The 18,356-nt window shown below is 33.8% G+C and overlaps 2 protein-coding genes and 1 non-coding gene across 6 annotated transcripts; all 3 read right to left on the bottom strand.

The window, feature by feature from the left end:
• Positions 1-44: 44 nt before the first annotated feature.
• TRNAM-CAU (transfer RNA methionine (anticodon CAU)) lies at positions 45-116 on the bottom strand. Its single transcript has one exon. It is a non-coding gene; the product is annotated as a tRNA-Met (tRNA).
• Positions 117-4,243: 4,127 nt separating this feature from the next.
• Positions 4,244-14,570, bottom strand: LOC127253021 (uncharacterized). Of its 4 annotated transcripts, none has more exons than XM_051277424.1 (3): positions 14,460-14,567; positions 12,989-13,537; positions 4,244-4,764 (listed from the first exon to the last, which is right to left on the bottom strand). In XM_051277424.1, the coding sequence occupies exons 1-3, from the start codon at positions 14,463-14,465 to the stop codon at positions 4,282-4,284; spliced, it is 1,038 nt and encodes a 345-aa protein (XP_051133381.1). In that variant the 5' UTR covers positions 14,466-14,567; the 3' UTR covers positions 4,244-4,281. The 4 variants fall into 4 exon arrangements, 3 of the variants coding, with proteins under 3 accessions (XP_051133381.1, XP_051133379.1, XP_051133380.1); XR_007839182.1 differs by lacking the exon at positions 4,244-4,764 and adding an exon at positions 12,201-12,228 and having other exon boundaries at positions 12,321-13,537; XM_051277422.1 differs by lacking the exon at positions 12,989-13,537 and having other exon boundaries at positions 4,244-5,427; positions 14,460-14,570.
• Positions 14,380-18,291, bottom strand: LOC127253024 (general transcription and DNA repair factor IIH subunit TFB4). Its single transcript, XM_051277430.1, has 12 exons — positions 18,151-18,291; positions 17,860-17,903; positions 17,654-17,748; positions 17,296-17,545; positions 17,120-17,166; positions 16,909-16,946; positions 16,780-16,825; positions 16,248-16,301; positions 16,100-16,168; positions 15,310-15,386; positions 15,003-15,098; positions 14,380-14,569 (listed from the first exon to the last, which is right to left on the bottom strand). Exons 2-12 carry the CDS (start codon positions 17,888-17,890, stop codon positions 14,500-14,502), a joined length of 873 nt encoding a protein of 290 aa, XP_051133387.1. The 5' UTR covers positions 17,891-17,903; positions 18,151-18,291; the 3' UTR covers positions 14,380-14,499.
• Between the last annotated feature and the right edge of the window lie 65 nt (positions 18,292-18,356).

The following is an 18,356-nucleotide window of genomic DNA, read 5'->3' as shown; positions in this document are numbered from 1 at the left end:
ATATTTATTCTTCCCAATTATTTTTGTCGAAAAAATTTAAAAGATATCAGAGCCAGGTTTCGATCCTGGGACCTGTGGGTTATGGGCCCACCACGCTTCCGCTGCGCCACTCTGATTTTTGATATTTATTTTAATATATAAAATTATATATTATCAATGTAACTAATATATTGACAGCTAAAAAATACTTGGGTGTTCTTCCCAAGGGGTAGGGGAGTCTGGGCAAGGGTATTTAGCAGTGAAGACGACCGATACCCATTGACAACTGACCTAGGAATATTCAATTCGGTTCCGAGCCTTTTCCTTTTTTTTGTGAAACCAATCTCATCAAGACCAATAGAACGAGATCGATTCAGTGAGGAAATAAAGGAGGGAGAGGGATTCGAACCCTCGATAGTTATTTGTTCAGAACTACAGTCCCTTAACAATCTATTCATTTTTTATTTTGGTATGTCCCATGAAAAAAATTAATTTTTTTAGTAATTGTATTATATACCTAACATTATAAAAACATCATTTCAATTTAAAATATATTATACAAATATTATTACTTTTATATCATATAATACTAATAAGTTTAGTTTAGTCTTTTCTTTTATTAGTCTTTCCACTACTACTACATCCCAATATAATACTAATATTTTTAAAAATCTATACAAAAAAAACAAATGAATAGATAAATATGAGATAAAGAAAGTATTAGATAATGAGAAGATTACTTATTTTAAATAATATATATATAATTGTGTTGTAGAAACGAGTTTGAATTTGTCCAAAACATATTGGAATTAAGATCCCAACAAATCTATTAACATAAATTTTAGATCAAAACGCCACAAAAAGTCATGATTATTGCTTGACCTTTATCACTTTAGTCTTTTAATCACGTGACAATTTACAATAATAGATATTGACGTAGCTTAGTTAATTTTTGCAATTATTAGAAATAAATATATTTATATATTGATTTAATCCATGTCAATATAGTGCTATTATGTCAGTAAACGTGATAATATTCTAGTTGTAGAAGATATTTTCAATGTCTGCGGATTATATACAAGATTATTTCTATATAAATTTGAAAATAAAATGACAAAACTGATAAGAGACATTACAAACAAAACTAAAAAAAAATTCCTTTTTTTTTTTATAATGGATTCATCTATATATGGAACTACATTGATAAAAACATCAAAGGTGTGTGCGTTTTAATACTTTTAAAAGTTGAAAAGTAGGTATTAAATGTAACAATTTTGAAGATAAATTTAGAGATTGCACAATAAAAAAACATTGGTAAAAATTTTAAAGAGAAAAAATCGCAAGTTGATTATTACTATATTTTTATGACTATGTGCCTCGATTTTCATGTATAGTTCCACGGGGATTTCACAAATTGTGGGGCTGAGGCAATAATAAACTAAAAGACACTATAATCATATATATATATATGTATTTTTATATTAAAATTTCAGTCCCACAATGACATATTTTATCATTTTGGATGATTTGGGAATTCGCAGTCGTTACCCGAAAGTGCGCACTGGGTAAACCTCCGACTGAATCTAATACCCTGCAAAGTAGGCCCAAGGAAAAAATCACACTAGACAAATCATGTGTGGCAGGTGGACATAAAGCGTCAGGAGTAGATCATTTATTGCTTGAATGATGGGTAGATCACAGAATAAACTGTAAAGAAGGAAAACTGCAAACAACAAACAAGCTTATTTAAATATTTTTCTTATGGTACTTAGTTACTTTAATTTCATATTAAAAAGATATTAACTAGTTTAATTTCTTTACAAATTATTAAATTATTTGTATTATATGAGGTTGTTGATTATAACCAATAATAATAATAATAATAATAATAATAATAATGGCACGGATAGCTATTAGCAGATTCAATTAGCTGGGTTGGCTAGCCGATTTGATTAGCTATTTGTATTAAAATGTTTTGTAAAATAAACTCTTTGATATTAGCTGTTTATACGTAAAATGACAATCGATGATATTTCTATTTTATTATTTTTCTAATAATTCAATTGTGTTCACAGTGTGAACAAATATGGTTAATAATAATAATAATAATAATAATAATAATAATAATAATAATAATAATAATGTGTTACAATCTCAGTATCTCACCCCTTGAGTGTCATGTAAAACATTGTAAAACTTTATTAGAAACATAGTATTTGTTCTTGAAAAGTTAATAGTGTGAACAAATATTATTAATAATAATAATAATAATGATAATAATAATAATATGTTACAATCTCACCCCTTGAGTGTCATGTAAAATATTGTAACAACTTATTAGATATATAGTATTTGTTGTTGAAGAGTTAATAGTGTGAACAAATATGGTTAATAACAATAATAATAATGTGTTACAATCTAACCCATGAGTGTCATGTAAAATATTGTAACAACTTATTTTACACTTAGTATTTGTTGTTGAAGAGTTAATAATGTGAACAAATATGTTTAATAATAGTAATAATGTGTTACAATCTAACCCATGAGTATCATGTAAAATATTTTAACAACTTATTAGACACATAGTATTTGTTGTTGAAGAGTTAATAGCGTAAACAAATATGGTTAATAATAATAATAATAATAATAATGTGTTACAATTTCATTTCATGAGTGTAATGTAAAATATTGTAACAACTTATTAGACACATAGTATTTGTTGTTGAAGAATTGATAGTTTGAACAAATATTGTAATAACTAATGAAACAAATATTAGAAACTATCTTCTAACACTCGATCCTGAGCTCCAAATTTCTTCAACAATGGTGGATTACCCGACGAGGTTATGCGAACATGAAATGGTCCTCTTGTTTCTCAACAAGGTGAGGACAATCGGAGTGACTCTGCCAGACACCATCAATTTCCATGTTCCGACACTCGACCTTTACGGTGGCCAATCGCTTTCGGAGCTCTTCCACCGCCATCCCTACAATCAAGACATTTACTTTTTAACGAAGCTACAGCTGTACGGCGACCCTCCTCTCCACGGCTCCGGGAACTGGCGGAGGCGGGGCTGCAGAATCAATGTGTACGCCTCCGGCCAATGCATTATAGGGTTTCGAGAGAGTTACGTGGTCGAGGGAGAAGGCGAAATACGTTTTGAGAGAGTACGAAATGGCTGAGAAGTTTAATGTTTGTGTCCGAGATGATCGGAGAGATTATGTGTTCTGTTTAGTGAACAAGATTGAGTTTAATCGGCAGATCATGTTCCAAACTATTTTCGTGGCTAGAGTCGATGTTGGCGGGTATATGGGGCAGATTCTTCAAGCAAACACTGAGGATGACAACGACGACGACGACGACGAGGAGGATGATTGAATGAGGTTCAGGGATGGATGTCGATGGATAATATAGCTTTTAGTGTTGATTCTTGATTGTAGTTTAGGCTTTTGATCTTTTGATTCTTGTTTTTGTTTGCACTTTATAGCTTAGCGGTGATTCTTGATCATAGTTTGGGAATTTGATTCTTGTTTTTCTTTGTACTTGTTGTTCTTCAACGATGCATCACTTTGTGGATATGCAAAATTTGTAGATGGAAATTGATTTTAGATTTCAGTAGTGTATATGTACGACACAAAAATATAAAAACAATTACCATATATATATATATATATATTTTTTCACATGTCTAGTAGTTTCTCCTAGTCATTTTATCTTACCTACAGGGAGACATTGTTTCGTTATTTGTAATTATTTAGTTATTTAAATTGAATCAAACAAATATTCAAAATCGTAAATTGTATTCAAATTGAAAATATTTGTCAAATAACTTTATTGAATCAAATCTAAAATTAAATACATAAAACAATAACTAAAAATAGTTACACTTCTTGTTCTTGATGCACTTTTTTTTAGTTTTTTTATTTATTTATGCGTTCTTGTGCATTACTTCACATAGCAAAAAAATGTAGATATTGTTCCATAAGGAATGATCGGGTGATGTCGTGTGCATTCGTGACCGTAAAGTTATAAGTTCAAACTTTTGATATATTCATATTTTTTGCGTTACACATGGTTCGACGAACCAGAGGGTGTACCCAGAGCGTGGATGTCGGGGCGGCGGGGGTTGAGTAGTTTGGAGATTATAATCCCATTGAATTCAATATTTTGAATTAGATAGTTCCAAATAAAATTTAAAAACACAAATAAACGAAGAGAAGATCATCAACAGAACTCAAAAGCCATAAACCTTTTCAAGACAAATGCAACCTTACAACAATCATCATCGTCGCAATCTAAACCTATACATCCGAAGGAGCATTCGCTCTCTGAATCTGATCCAAATACGAATCAATAACTGCGACGCTGCTCTCTTTCGTCGCAAGTGGCTTAGAACTCACCTTAACCACGACGCAAAACGCAAAATCTGCAAAGATCTCATTTCTTGAAAAATTCAAGAACTTGTCGGTAAGGCTATAAACTCTCAAAGCAAACAGAAGATAACTTGGATCACTTTTCTGGTACAGCATGTAGAAACTATTCCTCTTCCCTATTTCTTCCCCATACTCATCGTACACAGTTTGCTCCACTCCGTCGCTCTTCCATTTCCCCTCGCCGCATCTGCGAAAACGTCGATTGATCCAATCCTTCTCATCGGTTAGAAAGTAAATTTCTTGATTACAAGGATGGTTGATGAACATGCTCAATGGAGTGTTATCGCCGCAGACATCTAAAACAGGGATTTCGAAATCGAACTTCGCCGGCAATATGACTCTGTTTACGCCCTGCAAGTTAAGAAGATAGAGTATGATTTCTTGATCGGATAGTCGAAAACTCATGCGGTACGCGGCGTCGTTGACGACGGCGACGGTATTGGAAGAGCTTGTTGTAGGGATTACTCGCGATCGGATGATTTGATCGAGGAAGTTGTGGACGTCGAATCGGCGATTTGGTTTCGACGGAAGTTTGTCGGCGCGTCCGATGGTGATGTCCTCTTTGGTGACAATGTAGAATGCGTAATGTCGATATTCGTAGTCGACGTGGGCGAGGAGTTTGTGGGCGAGAGTGTATTCTCTGAGGGAGTATTCGAGTCTGCCGGAAAATGAGATCGTCGAGGCGTAGAAGAAGCATCTTCCGGTGCCGATTTGATAGCCTTTGTTGTCTTTGACGGGGGTGGGATCGACGTGGAGTTCCCAACTGCCGAAGCCGCATTTGCGGCTGGAGTTGAGGCGGAATTTCCTGGTGGGGGATATGCAGTAAAGATGGGAGGCGCCGGCGTCGGCGTAGAGGCGGAGGAGCTCCGGCGGGTCTTGGTCGCCGTATATGTCGAGAATTGGGAATTCGCGTTTGAGGACGGCGGGGAGGGAAACTTTGGTCTTGCGGACGTGGTTGAAGAGACAGAGAATGATTTCTTGCTCGGTTAATTGAGGTCTTGCCATGGCTGCCGCCTGAAAGTGGATGATGGGAATCGGAGTGAGTGGAGAAGAAGGAAGTTGAGTTTTGATTCTAGGGTTCAGTTCTTGGAAGAAGACTCTGGAAGATGAAGATATGGTTTTAGGGAGGATGAGAAGACATTTTAAATTCTTCAGTAATGGTTGTGTATTTGCTCAACGTCCACCGTCAAGACATTTTTTTCTTTTTTTTTCAAAATAAATAAATTAAATTAAATAAAGAATTAAAATAGAATTATATTTTTTTTAATTTATTTTTCTTACAGATAAAAATTGGCAATTTTGTTTATTAGATATTGTGAATAAAAAACACTATTTTTTATTTTTGGTCGTATAGACAAATATGTTTTTTTTATACTGCAATAAATTTTTCATTTTTAGTATACAGAGGTTGCAGGGAGTCAGTCACTGCAACGGTGCAGCAACCAGCTTTATGAGTTTGTGCTTATTCAAAATGTTTAATCCCTTATACGCCTATAAGAGTCAAACATATTTTATAATGGTCAGACACGTACAGAATCATTGGAGAATACTCCATCCAATTTGTGCGGGTATCTTCTTCCGCCATATCGGGCTATTGCTTGATCGATTCGCTTGAATGCGAACTCAAAGTCTTCTCAAACTCCAGCTTTTTTTTCTTCCTTCCGCAATATCCTCGCTAATCTCTCAATTTTTGTTGTGTATATTAAATTTTATGTGCGAGAAGATCTGAGCATAAACTATTGAAATATATAATATATATATATAATAATAATAAAATATAATTGAATGACAAAAATACGAAATAAATCAGATGCCAGTCCCCGAAAACAGCGTAAAAAATTGGTAGTCTCGGTGCTTCAGATAAAAAAATTTCTAACACCACGTGTAGTAAATGATGCCACGGTCGAGACTGTAAAGTTTAATTCATGTTTTTGTCACACATTCAAAATTTGGGGATAAATTAGCAATTCACTAAAATTATTGAAATAAGTTGATAGCTAGAAATCACATGCATATTCATATTATTTACGATATTTGGTAAAATAATAAAAGGAATTGGATGAAAAAGAGAGCAAAATGGCCCTGATTTGATGAATTAATTAAAAGACCAAAGCTCAAGTATTACAAAACTAAGGGCAAATATAAGAATTAATTTTTATTCTATTCTCTTTTTTTTTTTTTTTGTACCAGACGCTCTCTAAGATATGTTTGTTTAGGTATTTAGATTTTGAGTTTAAATTTTTTAATAATAAAATTTTAAATTTCAATATTTATTTGATTTTATATAAATAAATATTTTTGTGATAAATATGTAAAATTAATTTTAAATATTATATAAAAATAAAAAAATATTCAATTTGTTTCTTTGATAAAAATAAATAAAAATAATTAAATAGAAAAAAATATTTAAAAAACTCCAAAAAAAAAAAATAACCATGAAAATTTTAATATTCATTAATTCTTTTCTGCCAAACATCAAATCAACTTTTTATTTTTATTTTAATATATTAAAAATTAATTTTATATTAAAAAAATAACACCATTAACTATTTATCACATTAAACAAATATTTTAATTAAAAGCTTTTAGTATTCAGAATTAAAACCCTTAACCCAAACACACCAATAAAAACAATGCAAAAATATCGATCCTTACTCATAGATCATAAAAATCCAAAATAAGTTTTCTAATTGGTACCATTATTAGGGTGTGTTATATTGTGTGTATTTTTTAGTTATGTGTTTTAAAATAAATTTATTTTATATGATATATTTATTAAAAACTATGTTATATTTAGTTTTTTTAAAAAAAAAAAAAAACAATAAAATGCTGCATAGTAATTTTTTAATTAAAAACAAAGAAATATAGAAAAAATAATAATAACAAACAGATGACTATAACATAGATAATGTTGGTCTTCAAATATTAGAATCACCAAAACTCAAGTATACAGGAATATAGACCCCGTTCGGATTGGCTTCTAGCAGGAGTTTTTGGCTTTTATTTTCAAAAAAAAAATAGTTTGCATCTATTTGCATTAGCTTCTGTCTAAAAGCAGAAACAGCTTTTTGAAATTGAAAAGTATTTTTTCAAAAACATATTAGGAGAGCTTCTGAAATAAGTAGAAGCACTTTTCATTTAAAATTACGATTTTATCTTTAATAATAATAATAATAAATACAATACGATAATATAATATAATATAATATAAAAATAAATAACTTATATATTATATTTTAATAAAAATTAAAAAATATAATTAATTTATTATTGTTAATTTATGTATTATATTTGGATTAAAATTTAAAATTTAAATAGGAGTATATAAACTTTTTAATTATACTTAAATTACTAAATATAATTTATAAGATTTTAAAATAAATTATAAAATACAAATTATTTAATATTATATTGTAATTTTATGTTTAATCGACATATTGTCCTTGAATTAAAATTTTAAAATATAAATAATCAAAATTTAAAAGTACAAGTTTTATACTTTAATTTAAAATCTTTAAATATAATTTATAAAATTTAAATTAAATTATAAAAGTGTTATAGAAAAATACTATTATATTAACCGCATGTCTTTTTAAATAATTTTAACAGTTTAAATGCACTTTCAACACGTCCAAACAGTTTTTTACAAAAAGCGATTTATCCAAACACAAAATCGAACTACAGCTTTACAATAAATCGAACTGCTTCTACTTTTGGCTTCTGCTTCTGCTTCTACTTTTGACTTCTACTTCTACTTTTGGCTTCTGCTTATTTTTTAAGTCCATCCAAACGGTCATAAGCCAAAAAGGATAAATAAAGACAACAGCCACGAAATCACGGATTTATCAAGATGTTCAAATATAGTTTTGGTTTTAAAAATTTTAACAAAAAATGTATCATGTTTTTTAAATATTAAAAGATTTTAACAAAATTGTAAATATTTTAACACATCAAACACAAATATAAACAAAAATAAGGCGAAGCAAAATGATTTATAGTTTATTTTATATAAAAAAAAAACACATCTAATATAAATTTGATTCAAAACCAAAACCTTTCGATTTGACAGAGATAGATATATATGTATAGGTAGGCTCCTCAGTTGCAAACGGGGTCTGTGAAACTTGCACTGCAAATGGGAACGGAATTCGAACTCGATATCTAGTCTAAGTTCTGATACTATATTGGGTGTAGAGTGAACGTCTCACCTAAAAATTTGAACTCTTAAAAAAATGCACTAATTAATCATATATCCGCAAACGAAAGTCTCCATCGGGTATAAGATTGAAACCCTAAATCCCCAAATATACAAAAACCCAAACACAATCAGAGAGAAGCACCAAACAAGAGGCAGTAGCCAATTAATTCTTGCAGAGCGGTTCCCGACAGATATGCAGAGTCCGCACGTCATCGATGCGCAACAGAAGGCCAAACACGACATCATTTCGACGATGAGGATCGAGATAACTCCGGTAAGAGAACTGAACGGCGGCGACAAGCGAGGTATATATATATATATACAGATATAACTAAAAGCCGATCCTTACTGAACCGATTAATTTTATCTTGACATAACTACTCTAGGCTGTCTTCATTCAAACTATGTATACGTAAATTATAAATGTCAAATTTATTATCATTAAATTCTATCTATTATTTTATTTAAATATTGTTTTTTTAATAAAATTTTCTTATTCAAAGGGATGAATTGTTTTTTGTTTTTATTTAATATGTAATTAATTTACATTTTTTTAGATTTATAATTTAAATATCATATTATATAATAATTCATGTATAGCACGAGTTACATGCTATTTTATATATATATATACATACACACGAGAGATATGATACGATGATATAGATATATATGATATACGATTCCCTAATAAAAATAAATATTTTTTTTAAAAAAAATCGAATCGTATCAAATTATTATCTAAACAAAAAAATCAAAATAAAAAATAAAAATCCCAAATCAAACATATAATAATAACTGTTTTTAGTTATATCTTTTATGTTTGTTTAGATTTAATTTTATATCCAAATTTTCGTTACACTATATATATAATTCCATTGGTTGGGCTATTACCTAAGATAATACTATTTGGGTGATCTTAAACCCGCTGTTACCTAACATAATACTATTTTGGTTGATCTTAAACCCGCTGTTACCTAAGATAATACTATTTTGGGTGATCTTAAACCCTTCCAATTTCGGTCGAATTGTCGAAGATGAATATTGTAGATGAGAAACGTGCATTAGTTTCAGCTGATGTCGAAAGGCTCATCCTCACCCGGCTTCCTGTCAAATCCCTCCTCCGATTCAAATCCGTTTCGAAGTCATGGAACCGCACCATCTCCGACAAAGACTTCGCCATGGAACATCTCTGTCAATCCAAGAAGTCACCTCGAAACATGTTTCTTATGGAGTCCGTTGAGTACGGAACAAACTTCCTGTCTAGTTTGGAAAGCAATGAATTAAAACCATTGTTGGACCTCAAATGTTCAGCGAATGCAATATACAATTTCGACAGACAGCAATGTTGCGATGGCCTTATACTCAGTGTTTCAGGAGATACTTGCGGACGGGTTTTCATCATCCTTTGGAATCCATCGGCTAGAACGTATACAAATTTGGGGTTTCCTGTAATGAATTCCAAATTCCATTATTTCACATGTGGCATTGGCTTCGATTCATTATCGAAGGATTATAAAATAGTAGTCGCTGATTCCCAAGGGGAACAATATGCAACGTTTAACAACAAAAGCGGGTGTTGGAACGAGTCCAAAAGGATGGAGATAAAAATCGAACGTGACTTCAAAAATTTCCTTTTGGATAGTCATATCTGTTTGAGGAAACATGTTACGGAACAAAGAGAAACCGAAAGTTTTGATATTGCAATAACTTTCTTCGACCCGAGGGAGGACAAGTTCTATAAATTTCTTTATAATTCAGAGCAGGAATTGGGAACCGGAATTATTCCACATCAGTACACAAATTGCTACTTTGATTGTCCACCTGGCCTGTTTTGCATGCTTCTTGGCGACATGAATTCCGGAAAATGTCGTCTTGTGTGGAAGAATTCCGCCGGCGAGTCGATGGATTTGGATGACGTCCCGGTTATGTGGAGGGAGCAGCACCTGCCCAGCATGGCGCAGGTTCCTCCCGATATGATGTTCCTTTCCGACGATGGAAGAGAGCTTATATTCACTTTTTATATCGGCGACCGCGATGATAAAAGACGCGTGACAGTGTATAATTTGATTGAAAGGAAAGGTAGAAAGATTCTAAGGCCGAATTGTTCGTTAGATGAACGGCCTTTGTTCAGGTGCATAGATAATCTTTTCTTTAGTAATATCTAAGCATTGAAATTGAAATAATGATGTAAGGTTTTTGTCATTCAGTTTTTGTTTTTATAAATACGAGTATGATTTTTAATTTTTCTTTACAATTAATAGAACTGAAAGTGCATTGCTAGGGCTGTTTATTCGATCTTTTCTTCAATATAATTTTTATTGAACATCAAATAAATTAATGATGTTCATATTTCTAATATATACATAAAGTTACAAGTAAAAAACTTCAATTTATAAAGAGCTGACGCTGAGGTTCTGGTTCTGGTTCTGGTGCCCATTATAATACTCACAACACAGCCATGTCAACCCATTCGTCGACTTCGATCTCCTCAAGAACTAAAGAAACAAATATTAGAAACCATCTTCAACACTCGATCCTCAGCTCCAAACTTCTTCAACAATGGCGGCCGAGGCTATGCGAACGTGATGAAATGGTCCTCTTGTTTCTCAACAAGGTGAGCAGAATCGGAGTGACTCTGCCGGACACCATCAATCTAGACGTTCCGACACTCGACCTTTACGGCGGCCAATCGCTGTCGGATCGAGCTCTTCCACCGCCATCCCTACAATCAAGACATTTACTTTTTAACGAAGCTACAGCTGTACGGCGACCCTCCTCTCCGCCGCCGCGCCGGGAGCTGGCGGAGGAGGGGCTGCAGAATCAATGTGTACGCCTCCGGCCAAGGCATTATAGGGTTTCGAGAGAGTTACGTGGTCGAGGGAGAAGGCAAAATACGTTTTGAGAGAGTAGGAAATGGCTGAGAAGTTTAAGGTTTGTGTCCGAGATGATCGGAGAGACTATGTGTTGTGTGTAGTGAACAAGATTTGGGAGATAGCTTTTAGTGTTGATTCTTGATTGTAGTTTAGGCTTTTGATTCTTGTTTTTGTTTGCACTTTATAGCTTAGAGGTAATTCTTGATTGTAGTTTGGGCATTTGATTCTTGTTTTTCTTTCTACTTGTTGTTCTTGATCGATGCATCACAAAACTTTGTGGATATGCAAAATTTGTCTTAGATTTCACTAGTGTATATATACAACACAAAAATATTTAAAACAATTACCATATATATATATATTTTTTCAAACTCTAGTTTGTCCTTGGCCATTTTACCTTACCATATATATATTTTTTCAAAAGCCTATTAGTTTTACCTTGGCCATTTTACTTTACCTATAGGCCAGGCATTATCGGTTATTTATAAATATCTAGATATTTAAATTGAATCGAACAAATATAATCGTAAATTGTATTCAAACTAAAAATATTTGTCAAATAACTTGATCGAATCAAATCTAAAAATAAATACATAAAAAAAATAACTAAAATTCCATGTAACTAGAAATAGTTACACTTCTTGTTCTTGATGTGTGTCACACATGGTTCGACAAACTAGAGGGTTTACCCAGAGCGTCGATGTCGGGCGGTGGGGGTTGAGTATTTTGGATATTATAATCCTGTTGAATTCGATATTTTAAATTATGATAACTCGAAATCAAATTTAAATAAACGAAGAGAAGATCATCAACAGAACTCAAAAGCCATAAACCTTTTCAAGACAAATGCAACCTTACAACAATCATCATCATCATCATCGTCATCGTCGTCGCAATCTAAAACCTATACATCCTAAGAAGCATTCGCTCTCTGAATCTGATCCAAATATGAATCAATAACCGCGACGCTGCTCTCCTTCGTCGCAAGCGGCCAAGAAAGCACCTTAACCACAACGCAGAACGCAGAACCTGCAAAGTTCTCATTTCTAGAAAAATTCAAGAACTTGTCGCCAAGGCTATAAACTCTCAAAGTAAACAGAAGATAACTCGGATCACTTTTCTGATACAGTATGTAGAAAAGATTCCTCTTCCCTATTTCTTCCCCATGCTCATCGTACACAGTCTGCTCCAATCCGTCGCTCTTCCAATACCCCACGCCGCATCTGCGAAAACGTCGATTGATCCAATCCTTCTCATGGGTTAGAAAGTAAATTTCTTTGTTATAAGGATGGTCGATGAACATGCTCAATGGAGTGTTATCGCAGGAGACATCTAAAACAGGGATTACGAAATCCAACTTCGCCGGCAATATGACTCTGTTCACGCCCTGCAAGTTAAGAAGATAGAGTATGATTTCTTGATCGGATAGTCGGAAACTCATGCGGTATGCGGCGTCGTTGACGACGGCGACGCTATTGGAAGAGCTTGTTCTAGGGATAACTCGCGATCGGATGATTTGATCAAGGAAGTTGTCGATGTCGAATCGGCGATTTGGTTTTAATGGAATTTTGTCGGCGTCTCCGATGACGATGTCCTCTTTGGTGATAATGTAGAATGCGTAATGTCGATATTCGTAGTCGACGTGGGCGAGGAGTTTGCGGGCGAGAGTGTATTCTCTGAGGGAGTACTCGAGGCTGCCGGCAAATGGGACCGTGGAGGCGTAGAAGAAGCATCTTAAGACGCCGATTAGACGGCCTTTGTTGTCGTCGACCGGGGTGGGATAGACGTGGAGTTCCCAGCTGCCGAAGCCGCATTTGCGGCTGGAGTTGTCGCGGAATTTCCTTGTGGTGGATAAGCAGTAAAGATGGGAGGCGCCGGCGCCGGCGTAGAGGCGGAAGAGCTCCGGCGGGCATTGGTCGCCGTATATGTCGAGAATTGGGAATTGGCGTTTGAGGACGGCGGGGAGGGTAACTTTGGTTTGGCGGACGTGGTTGAAGAGACAGAGAATGATTTCTTGCTCGGATAATGGAGGTCTTGCCATGGCTGCCGCCTGAAAGCGGATGATGGGAATCGGAGTGAGCGGAGAAAAAGGAAGTTGAGTCGTGATTCTAGGGTTCAGTTCTTGGAAGAAGACTCTGGAAGATGAACATATGGTTTTACGGAGGATGAGAAGACATTTTAAATTCTTGAGTAACGGTAGTGTATTTGTCCACCGTCAATACATTTTTTTAAAAAATAAAAAATAAATAATTTAAATTAAATAAAGAATAAAAATAGAATCATTGTTTTGTTAAAAAATTTATTTTTCGTACCGATAAAAATTGGTCATTTTTGTTTTTTTTACATATTTTAAAATTAAAATTCCATGAATTCCAGTAAAACAATGTGATTTAATTTTTAAAAAAAATATATATTTTGTCACCTACTTTTTATCTAATTTATTTTTCTTTTTTTCCTAAAACATCACATTTAATTCTTACTAACGGTAAGGTTTTGTATCGGTTAGTTAATGTTCACAAACAAAATTCGTGCTCGTTACTTAAAGTATTTGAATGTGTTTGTAGCGTCGGAACTCAATTTTATTATTTGAAACCGTGCTCATATTCAGCTCAATTAAACTTGTTTTGATATGATTGATATTTTATTTCATTTTTAATTCATATATGTGTAATATTTTATTGCATTTATTTTGAAATTAATAATTTCAATTGGCTTCATAATGGGTACTAATGACCTTGTGGTAACCCAAGCCTAATCTTTTTATTTCAGATCAGATTTCATTAATACTATAGGTAAATATAGAAATAATTTTTGTATTAAATCATGCATCCAATCAAAGAACTAATTTAAATATTTTGCAGCATTATCAACAAAACCTTTTGAACCGGAATAGAACAAAGAACATTCAAAAAAATTAGATTAAACCCATTAGAGTTGCAGTATAACATATAAAAGCACAATACAAGAATTACCTCCATGTGATTCTGTAATCTGAACTAAGATCTAAACAACTTATGGAGCTTTCCGCTTGCGCTCGGCTGTCGTCGACGAGTCCTGCACTTGAGCCTCGCCAAAAACCGATCTGCATTTCAAAATTTATCCACAGAAGGAGGTTAATATAGATTCGAATTGCGTGGGGTCATCGAGCATTTTGACATTACTAGACTTGTTCAGATGAGAGCAAGCAAGAAGAATAAACATGTACATAAAGGTTTATATTTATTCGAAAACAAGTTTTATCACATATGTTTTTTGTGTTCAAGTTTGACTCGAACAGGAAGATGTGTCCACAATCGACATTTTCAGGTGGCATAAAGGATTTTTGACAAGATCGGAACTTCAACAAGCCAATTGTATGTTTTTCTTCACTCTGATTAATTTGGATGCTATTATGTACAAGTTCAGCAGAATCTTAAATATGATGGGAATAAGAACGTATAAAATGAGTAAATCTAAGAAAAGCATAACAATTGAATTGATGATGATTACGAAAGAGTAGCTTCATCCATACTCACCCACAGGTAGTGCATTTCTTCTGATGCTTGCAGAAAATGGATAAACAAACAGAACATATGTAGCCCATATCGATTGTGTTCTTGTGGCAAAAGCACCTGAAGATTCATATTGCATGAAAATGATCAGATAATTGAAGCTTAAATAACCATTTGATTGGAGTCTGTGAAGAAAACTATTGTGCAAAATTTAGACGGAGTGAAAATGAAAGCATTGCAATATCATCTAGCATAGTTGCTTTTTCATGAAATTTTTAAGGAAATTGCAAAACCAATTCCATAGACTGTAATTTTGAATTATCTAACTTACGAGGCCCGAAAGTCTACTCCAGCAGGTCGAGGAAGTTGTAAAAAGCCACGAGAATATAAATCAGTAGCAAAAACTGTCTGCAGATGAGAACAATGTATTGTCCATTAGAGCCAATCATAGTTAAAGGGCATGAGGACTAACATCCATTCCACTTGGCTCTAAAAATATGAAATATTATATGCCACGGGTTTCTTCTCAAATTACATCCAGTCATTACTCATTACTTCATCCATCAAAACCAACTTAATAGAAAGTAAATAATAATGCAAAATGTCACTAGCCATATATCGTATAAATAGACTAATCAAGCTTCTCACATTCATGCATAACGTATGATCTCAGAGCAATAAGTTAATTTGTCTAAGTCTAGATTTTGAAGACAAATCAAGTGAAACAAAGGAAGAAGCCATTCGGTAATATGTCTTAAAAACTAGGACAAAACTCTCTAAGAGTTAAAGAGCTTTAGATCGACATACTTCAAATTTCTGCCCACTTCAAAATGTTTCAGCATAAAGCATTAACAGAAATAGTACTCCAATAGATCTACAGCTATTAAGTGGAGTGCCTCAAATGTTCAATCAATAACTATTTCAAGAAAATGTTTTCATATTTCCAGCATGTCAAGAAAAAACTATTAAGCATGTCAAGAAAAAGCTGCAGGTAATTAATCACCTACAATTGCTGGATATCTGTGTGCATGAACTTCATCTCTACATAAATCTAGAAATGCATATTACAGAACACTGAAATTATTAATTCGTTAAATTTTACACAGATAAGATCACCCTACCAAAAGATACTGAAATAGTCCATCCAACAATTGAGGCTTCAGATAAACACCCCCAGTTATATACGAAGCCTGTTGCAAATTACAGAGTTATTAACAGTTTAAAAATCAAAAGATAGCTCCACAGCAAGGCACCTCATAGACAAGCTACCTGCTGCAGGAAGGCAGAGTGCTGAGCTCCTATTACACATGAATCTATAGGAACCTGAAATAGGAAGAAAACCGAGTGGCATCAGTAGAAGCTTATGATTCTTTTACAATAACTTCATTCGGGTAGGATGATATACACAAAACTGAGTGAAAATTCATACATATTCATCTTACGCCCTATGGCTAACAAATATAAATGGCAATTTTGTTAGGAACCCATTAAACTTACTGGGGGATTCCTTTGGATTTCTACAGGAATACAAACCACCATAACGGAAAAAGATGAACTGTGTATCTAAAGCAGACCAAGACAAAGTACTAATTTATAACATGTCTTGCCAGAAAATTAATGAATCTAAGAACTCAAGCTCTTAATGCAACTACCATGCAATAGAATAAAAATTAAATAAACGGATAAAGATACATACACAACTGATTGATGCATGTGAGAAAGAAAAGTACATATTAATACAGATGTATTAAAATTACGTTTCATAATGTAAACTAAAATGGATAATCAATGTCAACCTCACCATTGAGCGCTGAGCAGAAAAAATCGAATTCATGACGGCAACATATCTGCACAAGACAAATCATCCACCGTGTAAGCACAGTTGAGTAAAAGGTGAAGATACATTCTTCCAATCAAAGGAGTTACATACTGTCCAGGTCCATCTGGAGATCCATGTAAGCACAATATCTGCCGTTGTGAGGAATTATTATATCAGATAGAAATAAAAAGAAAAGGTAAAAAATGCAAAATAGAAGAAGGATATGTACACTAATTACTCGTCTTTCTCTAAAATACTAATTGCATTTCTCAAGAAACTAAACAAACAGAAGAAAATATATCTTGTTAGAAACAAAACTCACCCTAGGCTGTGGGTGAAGTGGCCCTGACCGAAACACTCTCTGAATATCTACCGAATCCAAAAGTCACGGGAAACAAAACTTACTAATTCAATACTTCAAATTGCGCCAACATCAATAGTTACAAAATTAAATTACATACGAACTTAAATTAATCAGCACACACAAGATGAGGATACAACACAGAGCCATTGAGAGGGAGCCAGAAAGCAGAGAGAACCCAGGACCATCAACCGAATCCTCCCGACATTGAGCCTCATCCTTCTCTACAAACTCCTCCAATTTCTGCAGCAAATTCTCGGCACGTTGATCTTGTATCTGTGAGGTTGAGGAATCAAATATGTAGCCACAGGAATTGTAACCTGTTGCTATTACAACCACTTGGTTTAGTTGGTTCAGCAAAAGAATTGAATTCAGAAAGGCCAGCACCTGCAATCGAAAAATACACTTAAGTTTTAGCTCCAAGGAATCCAAATTAACGAATCAAAGTACAGAAACCAGAAATTTTCCATATAAAGAAGAACAAAAGAACTTTACATGGGACAGAAACCTCGAGAATGGAAGAGCGGATTTCATAGAGTTCCAAAAGAACGGGTTGGTGTCGATTGACACCATTAACAGACTCACATCATCTGGAAAATTCAAACAAAATAAACAAACACATGGAAGATGAAGTATCAAATAAGGATTATACACAATCTTGCAAAGGGTCATTCCACTCAAACATAAAATGGCGGACGAACCTGTATGAAGCTTAGATGAGACAGGAGTCATCGTGCTTAACTATCTGAATTCAAATTAAAAACCAAAATAAAGTTAAAATCCAAACAAAAACTCAATCACACCAGAGTTCTCCAATCAACACTGACGCCAGGCAAAGTTACTTCAGTACAAAAACATATTATGCAAATAAAACACAGTTCTTTCATCAGCTCCCATTGAATCAACACCTATTAGCTAATTAAACCATGACCGACACAAAATCTAGCGATCCCCGCATATGAAAAAACTCTTCAATTCTTCAAGAAACAAACCAATAAATTAGGGCGAAATGCAGACGCCGTAATAGCTTGGAAGCTCTATCCCGTTCCGACGCAGGTAAACCCTCTCCGCCGCGACGCGCCGTAGACCCAGGCCGACAGACCTACCGGTGTATGCAGATGCAAAACCCCATGGCCTAAAACCAACTACAAGGTCAAATAAGTAATTTCACAATCACGTTGGAGTAAATGGGCCGGAC

Source organism: Andrographis paniculata, unplaced genomic scaffold, assembly GCF_009805555.1.
Source record: "Andrographis paniculata isolate CXL003 unplaced genomic scaffold, ASM980555v1 Contig49END, whole genome shotgun sequence".
Taxonomy (NCBI): Eukaryota; Viridiplantae; Streptophyta; class Magnoliopsida; order Lamiales; family Acanthaceae; genus Andrographis; species Andrographis paniculata.
The sequence above is the reverse complement of the archived record's forward strand: the minus strand, read 5'-3'. Positions and strand labels throughout refer to the sequence as shown.

What these genes read in the sequence shown, in the direction of transcription:
- LOC127253024 (XM_051277430.1), bottom strand. Translation starts at nt 17,890, where the DNA reads ATGACTCCTGTCTCATCTAAGCTTCATACAG. An exon ending in CCTCTCAATGGCTCTGTGTT is followed by an intron (nt 17,167 to 17,295) that starts GTATCCTCATCT and finishes TGGATTCGGTAG; the next exon opens with ATATTCAGAGAGTGTTTCGG. An exon ending in TCTCCAGATGGACCTGGACA is followed by an intron (nt 16,826 to 16,908) that starts GTATGTAACTCC and finishes TGTCTTGTGCAG; the next exon opens with ATATGTTGCCGTCATGAATT.